The sequence below is a fragment of the Bidens hawaiensis genome, unplaced genomic scaffold, assembly GCF_021521415.1.
Source record: "Bidens hawaiensis isolate Kalapana, Puna unplaced genomic scaffold, B.hawaiensis_p1.1 tig00019661_1, whole genome shotgun sequence".
Classification (NCBI taxonomy): domain Eukaryota; kingdom Viridiplantae; phylum Streptophyta; class Magnoliopsida; order Asterales; family Asteraceae; genus Bidens; species Bidens hawaiensis.
In genome coordinates, this window is record NW_027492983.1 from 152,059 (window position 1) to 162,193 (window position 10,135).

Below are 10,135 nucleotides of genomic sequence, written 5' to 3' on the forward strand. Positions count from 1 at the left end.
TTACCGATATCTCACTGCAATAACCGATATCTCAGCTTGACCGATATCCGATATTTTTCCGCATTAACTGTTTAGAATGTAAGTGGCAAAGCAATTGGAATCCCTATCGTTGCGACGAGTAGATTTACCGTCGATTACGTGACCCACCTCATCGGCTCCCTCGCCATTCCTAGACGACGTTAAACATGTGGTAATTCATGACGGAGGACGCGATGAAGACGATGGATGGTCGAGACATTCAAGGTGGTGAATGCGATGTGGTCGACGATGACAATGGCTTGAGGGGTGGGCGGCTCTCAATGAGTGGCCAAATATTTCATTATCATTGTTATATTCTTTCATGAAAGGATTTTAAATTTCTAACACTTAAAAATTTGTTTAAATTAATTATAATTTAATATTCAATTTATTTGTAAACCGGACACGTAAACAATTCTAACTCCATAAATTACGCCCACCAAATATACAATCAAATGAATATAGTTCCAACTTCACCGAACTCCGCAAACCGAGCGTGCCATAATTAATTTAAGCTTTATTTTCAATCAAGCACCCTTTGCTGATTTAATCTCCTTTGCTGATCAAACAAATCGATGAACGAGAATCTTTGCTATTTCGAGAATCAAACACACCCTGTAGTTTCAATTTCAAATTTATAAGATTAGCTATAACGTTTTGGTTTATCTCCAATGTTGATTAAAATAATCAACTTCTAACTCATATTTAACATCCTTAAAAATTCTGTTAATAGAATGATTTAGAACCAAACAGCACGTCAGAATTAGACTGGAAAAAAAAACCATAATCACTCATCAATAGTGTGTTCAAACTTCAAATTCAAAATTTGGAGGGTTAAGTGAATGTGCCCAACATTCGAATATTCCCTCATTTTAACGGGACTCTAAGATTTCAAATAGCAAAAGGTGGAAAAATAGCCAATTAGCCAGTATAGGTTAAACATTTCGTTATGGTTAAGAAGGAATGATTCTTTATATCCATTCAAAATCAAAGAGGTATTTTAAATATTAAGAACCAATTCCTTTTTAACTCAAATAAAAATGTATACATATATTTACATATATAGATGAGTTAACGTATAAAGGGTCTTTAACATAAAGTCGTCATAAAGCGACACGGGGTGCGTGGGTGATGGACAATAACGTCATCTGCGACATAATCACGCGACATATAACTAATTATGCACAATAACGTATCATGCAACTTATATATGTAATTATTTTATCTATAAAAATAATTATGCAACTTGTATGATAATTACGTACCTACTGTTTATAATTGTGGATATACATAACTCTGACCTTATACGCGTAACATATGGAATTTGGTAAAAACTTGTATGTAAAGTATAGCAAGAGTATATATACAAATTAAAAAATAAAGAATAATGTTGCATCGTATGGTGTATTTTATTTTTTCTTTTCTTTTTTTGTTTGTTCAAGCAAAGGGTATTGAAAAGTTATTAAAGGTTAGTTGCACCTACTTGACCCTTCCGACCCTTTTTAAGCGGATATTAATTTATTTTGTTATCCATAATCTCAACCATTTATTTATCTAATCTTCGCATCTAAAATCATTCTTACACTAGGTATTTTTAAACTCTTTAAATCAGATACAGGAGAAGAAGCATAGGAGGCAAATGGTGAAATCACTAATGGTGGTGACGATATGGAGCATTTGGAGAGCTCGAAACAAGCTTATATTTGAGAGCGTGCCTATGAAGATGTTATCGTCGACGAGATAAAGGGGTTATGTTTTCTTTGGATAACAAATAGAGCAAATCGATCAGATATTGATTGGTCTGGTTGGATAATCTCTCTTTGTAGTTTTTGTTTTGGTAGTTTCTGACCCTTGCTGGCTTCTCGGTAAAAGGGTCCGGTTTTAATGGTTTTTAATAAACTTTATAGCAAGGTCATATATAATATATTTATAACTTTTTTAGAACATAATTTTACTTTAAATTTTGAATACAAACGAGTTTCAGTTTAAGTTTCGTTCAAAACCGATTTGAGCCATATAGAACATATTTTCAACTTTTTTTTCACAACGTAAAGTTTGAATACAAACGGCAACATTTATATGCATGCTTTGATATAAATTTGATTCAATACCAAGCTGACGTAATGCATGATCAAAACACATAGGCCAAATGTAAAATATTCATTTCTTTTCTTCACGAAAACTTAATTTTGTATAAATACATCCTTAATCTATCTATGTTTCCCACTCTGATAGGATTTTTAGGGTCTTAAATAGGAGGTTAAGGGTTTAATTCTTGTGCAGTGTAACTTTTAGCTGGTAAAAAAAAGTTTATTTGCGTTCAATATATAATTTTTTTATCACTGAGTCCAACTTAACACCTACGCACTTAAACTTTAGTAACTTATGAATGTTTCATCAAGACACACTGGTTAACATATATAAATTCAAGAACACCAACAAAAATAAATTAAAGAAAAACAAATAATATGAAGTTTGGGCCTGAGAGTTACAATAGGCCCATTCACCCATTAAATCAGGATATTTATATACCGACATCCAAAACCATTCCTTAACCAATGAAAAGTCGTCGAAATTATTGTAGGGCCTAGCCATAATATCACACGCAAATTGCTCATATTAAGTTGAAATCCAATCCTTTCACATCTATCATTTAATTTCTTATATATCCTTCCTCATTAAGTTTGCTCCTTTAAATATCACAACATTTGATCCATATATTCCAAACAATATACACTAAACAACACTCTTATCTAAGTCTAGTTTCACAATTGAAGAAGAGGCTTGATTTGAAGATGGGCCACCATGGACATCATCATCATCATGATCCATATGATAATCCTTTGATAGCACTTTGTTGTTGCCCGTGTTTGTTGATTTCATCAATGTTTGAGATGATCGGGAGGTGTGCTATGTTTGCTTGTTACCCGGTTTTGCATTGTTTTGGACTCGATCGTCATCACCATCACCATCATCATGGCTATTGCTACTAAATTGTTCTTTGTTGTCTTTATGTTTGCTATTTAAATTTTAAATTACTTGAATTATTTGTCATTTTTGTTTTATATCTAGAGGGTCACTTGTGATATTCAGGGCAATTTTTTATATTATAAACTTATGTTATTTCGGTTTTATGTAAACGTTTGCTAGAATGTATCTTGCCTTTTTCTTGGTCATGTGTTATTTGGCTTCAAGATTGTTAGTATCCTAATGACGCATTGCGTTGGAATAAATCCACTTCATTATTGCGGTGTATATCGAGAGGTTAATGGTTTGTGTCATGTGTTGTGTTGGCTATCTTGAGGAAAATTCAACACAATAGGTCAAGGAAGAAGTGGCATTTTTTTTTGGAACGACAAATTTCATTAAACAACTAGCAAGGCGCTAGACACCAACGACGAGCATATTAAGAAAAATTACACCAATCATTTCATAGTAAACCATTGAAAGATGATCGATTCTTGATCCAAAGAAAGCTCAAAGATCTTATGTCTACCGTCATTTTGGATATAGCCGACTTGTTTTGAAATATGATATCATTTCTAGTCTTTCAAATGCACCAACATGCTGTGAAGACCCCATATTAATGGGGGCTTTTGAATAATCCAACTGTGTTTTTTTTTTTTTTCTTAAATAGTTTTTCAATTGATTTTTGTTTGTGTTGAAGTTGGATTTAGTTGTATTTTGGCTGCACTGATAAAAATAATTTCCATGTTCCAGATGAGCAACTTCAAATATTAATTCAATTAAGTTGAAAGTTATTGAAAAATAATTTCAATAGAACAATCCATTAAAAAAAAAATCTCAATTCCATACCTTATTATTATTCCTCGGTATTTAATCAAATTGGACTTGGGCTTTATATAGTCTAACGATTAGAAAACCTTTGGGCCTCTTTGATCTTTTGGGCTTCATGCCACTACACTGATTGCACAGCCCAAGAACCAGGCCTGCTCCATACCTAGGCCTGGCAATTTTGACACACCATTGATATTGGTCTTATTGATTTAAATTGGGTAGTTGTTTCTTACAGAACCCATAATGGCCTAATGGGTGCATGCCATTTTTAAACGTGCTAGAATATGTTGATATGAGACGTGGAACATAGCGAACGCGGTATTGGGCAAGCCACTCTGCACTGGAAGCGCAACCGACACCGGGTGCATGCTAAAGCTAGCAACAGTACGTGCGTTACGCGGCTCCGGACGCATAACTCGGCGCTTAACACGAAGTCAGATGTGTAACGTAGCGTTAGTGTGCCCGTAATGTGGCGTCAAACACGTAATCTAGTGTTGGTACACGCATAACATGACATTGAATACGCAACTTATGTAACCCACACATTGGCGGACCCAAGAATTTTTGTCAACGGGGTCCTAATTTTTTCGGTTTACAAAATTTCCGGGCCGGTCGTTATTCGGGTCGGGTCGAGACGATGAACATAATAAAACACGGAAATATGGTGTCACTGGAAACGAGTAAGTAGTAAGAATTTAGATTGGAAACTAGATAAGAAAAGAAACTTTTAATTCATTTTTATTCATACACGAAAAACATAAATGTAAGCTATATATATGGTATTACATACACGACCAAACATGAAAAATTAACTCTAACACATATAAATGATTAATTATAATATGCATACACAAGATAAAGAATAAACGAATATGCGAAACTCATGTTATCATTATATATGTTGCATGGTGATAATGATTATATGTGAGAAACTAACGAATAACAAAAATACCCTAACTAAATAACTAATATTGACTTGGATATAAAAAAACAACAAAAACAAATACCCTAACTAAACAACTAATATGGACTAGGATATAAAAAACAACAAAAACAGAGTATGGTGAGGCTTGAACCTGCAACCTCTCAAAAGAAAAACAAGGGACTTTCCACTAGACCAGTTCAACCTTAATAGTATGGGTTCCAAGTATTAATTTTTATGGGGTCCTTACAAAATTTAATACACCGCCTCTTGGTAATTTTTAAAAAACATTGGTGTCTCGGGACCCCGATAGGTTCTATGTGGGTCCGCCCCTGAACCCACATTATGTGACATTGGGAGGCCCATTCTAACCGAACCGACACGTTTGCAATCCTACCATATGGTCGGTCTAGTAGAGTAAATGTCTGGTTGGTATATGTGGTATATGATAATGGATTGCACGAGGGAATGGAATTGAACCGGGGGGGGGGGGGTAATGGCATGGACAAAGAATGAATAGATCATTATTATTTCATTCAGATGGCGGTAACAGTGGCGGGCGATTATGGGGGTTGACTGGGGTGGCGGCGGCGGCGGTTGGTGATGACCGAAATGGTGGCAGCGATGATGGTGGTGCTTGTCGGCGTCGATGGTAGTGGGTGAGGGTGTAGAGGTGATGTAGGGTGAAAGAGTGAATTGGATGAAAAAATAAAAACATGGGGATAAACACTTAACAAAATGACTTTGGGTAGTATTTGGTATAAAGAAATGAGATGTGAAATGGAATAGGAATACACTATTGTAAAAGAATGAAAAAATGGTGTTTGGTTGGTAATCGGAATAGAATCAATCGTTAGTCGATTACTTAGTCCATTCCATCCCTCCTAATACATTTCAAATTCATGTCCACTCCTTTATTTTTTTTGTTCCATCCTCTCTTTCAACCTACAATCACATCCACTATCATCCCACCACCACCGCTACCCGCCCGCACCGTTAACTACTGCCACTGCTACCAACCATTGCTCTCGACCATCGCCACCAGCCCGCCCTCCCCCGCCAATGCTAACCACCACCACCCAACCATTACAATCACTACCATTTTTATTTTATTCATTCGTCTTTTCCTTCAAACCAAACAACACAAAAAGTAATGATTTATTTAATTCTCACATGGTAACAAATATCTCAATAGAATGATAATGATCAATTTCATTTATTTGTCCATTCTATTACGTCGTTCATTATATCCCTAATCTATGATTAATGGTTGATTCCATTTCATTAACCAACCAAACAAAATTTTTCATTCCCTCGTAATAATAGCCCATTTCCATTCTAGCATACCAAAAGTTATGATTTAGTAACGCTAGTTAATTGACGGTTTTGGACCTAAAATCAAGGCCCCATTTCAACCGGCAGCTTCTTTTGATTTGAAAACGCAGGCTTTCCGTTTTAATATAAGGGTTACGTTATAATAGGAAGTATACTTTTTGTAGGAAAGATAAGAAGTAATCTTGTCCATTGATTTTGAATACGGAGGGTTAAGATTAGTTTAGGAGGAAATCAAGTGTGAACACAAGGTAAAGGACATAAAAGGAATAACATATTTGATGACTTTCTCTCTTCACATGCAAGACACATGCCAAATTCCCCTATCATTTTAAAACGTCCATAACTTTTTTTACGATGTTTTTATTGAAAAACAAATTCACCATAATAACGAGTGTCTTTTTATCTTTTATATGAGTACCATATTGTAATATAAAAATTAAAAAAAATTAGTGGGTTTTTTACAAATTGTGTTTTACCGAATTGTGTTTTACAAAATTGTGTTATACAATAGTATTTTTCATTGTGTTTTTCCATTGTGTTATTTACTTTGTGTCATACAATTGTGTTTATCATTGTGTTTTTTTTTTCATAGTGAATTTTTCCATTGTGTTTTTTTCATTGTATTTTTTATTGTGTTTTTTCGGACTTTTACGGCGAGGTGGTGGCGGTGGGTGACAGTTGTGGTGGCGGTGGACGGTGGAGTGGTGGTGGTTGTAAGAGATGAGTGAAGATGTAATTGGGTTTTATGTAAGTGGGTTTTTGAAATTTATTTAAGTGGGTTTTAATAAAGTATTAAACTAAAATACTCTCCTTCATGGCCGTCTTGGTAAAAATCAAACTTCATCCTAACCCTTGATATAAAACCAACCACGCTCTAATCCTTGGTCATTTTCGTCTTCACTCAAAATGAAAAACAAAAAACGTCCAATCTTCACCTTCTCAAAACAAGGTCATTTTCCTTTTCTTCATTTTCTTCGGTTATTCGCCGTTACAATTTTGTTATTTCGAGTTTGCTTTTAATTTGACGTAAGTAAATGTCGATTAAAATTTAACCTAAAATCAAGTTATCTTAACTGTCGCCACTGCATATCATTGTGCTGTGATTATCTATTCTTAATGTATATTATTATTATTATTATTCTAGGGTTTTACTTATGTGAAATTTGCACGGTCTGTTCATTAGGTTTACTAGTGCTTCATTTGTGCATGTAATTACCTATGGATTATTATTCACTGATTTTAATCTGTAAGGTCAAGGTGCACGAATACTAGCTGAATTATTAACTAATTTCAACACTGAATTTAATTTGCATATTATTGTTCGGTTATTAGCCTCAACCAAATTAACCAATCGGTTTTTGGTTAACCAGCTCGGTTTATTCAGTTAAAATTTTCAGTTTCCTTCGGCTAGTAACCAAAAATTAAATTTCGGCTTAACGCCTTACGTAACATGAAATGGAGGTATGAATACATGAAATGGTGACATAAAATACGATACACATGAAATGGAGGTATAAAACCTAGAAGTATATGAAAATATGGATGGTTTGGTTTCTGTTAATTTCGGTCAACAGAGTCTACCAAAAATAACCGCTAACCACTTTTCGATTATTTTGGTTTTCGGTTAATTACCGGTTCGGTTATTGCTCACCCTTACTTTTAGTGTTTTACTGATGTAAATGTTGCACAATTCGTACATTAGGCTTGCTTGTTTATTCGTGTATACAAGTGCTCTTAACTGTTGGATGATTTGCATCTGTGAAGGGGGATCGTGGACCGCCAAATTTGATCGATTACATCAGCAAAATGCCAGATGATGTGCTTGTTATGATCCTATCCCGTTTGATTGTAGAAGATGCGGTGGTGACAGGCAGTCTCTCCACAAGATGGAAGCACTTGTGGCGTAATTTGAGCCAACTGAACTTTGATGGTACTGAAACTTTAGATAAGATGGGTGATGATGAGATGCTCTGTGATTTAGAGCGACGTAAGTTCATAAAGCAGGTGAATAATGCCATCGGCAGTCACAGCTCCCCAACGGTTAAAGAGTTTCTAATTAACTTTGACTTGGATGGTACTTATTCTGAAGATATTGATAAATGGATTCGGTTTGCTCTAGAAAAGAAAGTCAAGAAGCTTGAACTGTGTTTAATGGACAAAGACCGCGATGAAGATGAAAACTACGATTTCCGCTTTCCATCATCAAGTGCGACGGTTGTGAATATGTTGTCTCTAGAAGAAGTTTTTTTGGACGGTGTCAACTTGAACAAGCCAACCCTAAACATAATGTTAAAAAACTCTCCACATCTTGTAAAGCTTAGCGTGTATACCTCGCAATTGTACGCTCACATTCATGTTGGTGGACAGGACATTAACTTGAAACACTTTAAGCTAGTGGATAGCTCTGGGTTCAAATCCATCTCTTTATATGGTTTCGACCTTGTAGCATTCACATATTGTGGTCCAGAAATAGAATTCCATCTCACTGACCTTCCGAAGCTTAGAGAACTTGATATCGGTGAAGTTAGTTTAGGATTAGAGAATAATGTGTTCAGTCAGCTCTTATCTTGTGCTGCATACCTTGAGGTTCTTATCTTGGACATGTGGAGTCCAAATGTTAGCAATTCTTCTTTAATATGCTTATAATCTTTAATAAACTGCTTCATGCAAAGTTACCAAACACGAGAAAGCATTCCTTGATTAATGCCATTTGTATTTGATGCTTTTGGTTTCTTTGCGCCTGAGGTTGTGGAGCTACGTAGTCGAGTACAACAAGTTGTGCATAGTAATGAATGTAGTTGTTAAAATACTTAGTCGTGCTATCCAAAAAGGGCTAGCGGCGCAGCTTGTTGCTTGCTTGCCCTCTATGTCGAAGTAAAAAGTTAATATAAACAATCTTGAATATTAAAGTTCTACAGATATGTATTTGTATTACTGTGGGTATAAACTAAAAGATCATGTGTTTTTATGTTTCTTTTCAGAAAGGTTTAGATGTTAATGCGATTATTAAATTTCCAAATGTGAAGAAATTAATGCTGGTAATGGCAGCGGAAGAAGACGATAGTCTACTAGAGTTCACTTCAGTAGCTCGGGCCTGTCCAAGATTGGAGACTTTTTCAATATCTGTAAGTATTTGTTCTATATATGTCTTGATACATTTAAACTAAAGGTTATATTTTTTCAATAACAAGGGTCGAAACTTTTTCGGGTTCAAGGGTTAAATTGCTAACCGAACACGACTCATATATTTAACTATATAAAAAAGTTCACCCTTTCAAAACTATTTTTTTCAAGCAAAGAAATAAAGCTTACTATACAAAATCAAAATTAATATATATTTGAAAACTAAAATACTAATTTTGTCATAAGCCTACTGAATGGGTCAATTTACTTCGCTTTAATGGTGCGTTCAATCAAACTCACTCCTGCAGCGGGTCTGTAACTCTGTATAATATAAAGTGACTACCATGTTATTTTCGTTTTGCAGCTACATTGGTATACGCCAATGAAAGTGAAAAGGAAAGTAAGACGTGTTGTAGCTCCTGAAGGTCATAAACACCTGCAGCTTCTTGAAATAATTGGATATTATGGTCGAATCAGTGACCTTGAGCTTGCTGTGTATGCCATAGAGAGTGCTGCTGCACTAAAGAAAATCGTGATAGATCCTTGCTGCCATGCTTCGGGGGAAGATTTTCCTGTAAAGGACTTTTCGAAGAGAGAGCGAGCTGCTCGATCTTCTGCCAGGCGTCAACTCACACCAATATTGCCTCCAGGTGTGAATTTGGCTATACTCTTAAGTACCTAACAAGTTATGGGAGCCTGGTACATCGTTTCGATCTGCTTGATTACTTTGGTTTACATCCTATTAAAAACTTTCTACTTTTTGTTTGCATGCATAAACTATATGAGGGTGTTAACTGTTAATGCTTTTGGATGCTGAGATTGTTGGCTATGTCATCTCTTTGTCTTTAGTTTTATTGAATGATCAGTTGTTTGTTTGCTAAATTACAATATCAATTAGAATGTCTCTGACCCAAAATATTTAAAAGAAAAGACCTACAA

General features: G+C 35.1%; 1 protein-coding gene across 1 annotated transcript; it reads left to right on the forward strand.

Moving 5' to 3' along the window:
• The first annotated feature begins 7,844 nt into the window (after positions 1-7,844).
• LOC143558861 (F-box/FBD/LRR-repeat protein At4g26340-like) lies at positions 7,845-9,878 on the forward strand. Its single transcript, XM_077047616.1, has 3 exons — positions 7,845-8,689; positions 9,055-9,198; positions 9,561-9,878. The coding sequence occupies exons 1-3, from the start codon at positions 7,880-7,882 to the stop codon at positions 9,876-9,878; spliced, it is 1,272 nt and encodes a 423-aa protein (XP_076903731.1). The 5' UTR covers positions 7,845-7,879.
• The last annotated feature ends 257 nt before the right edge of the window (positions 9,879-10,135 follow it).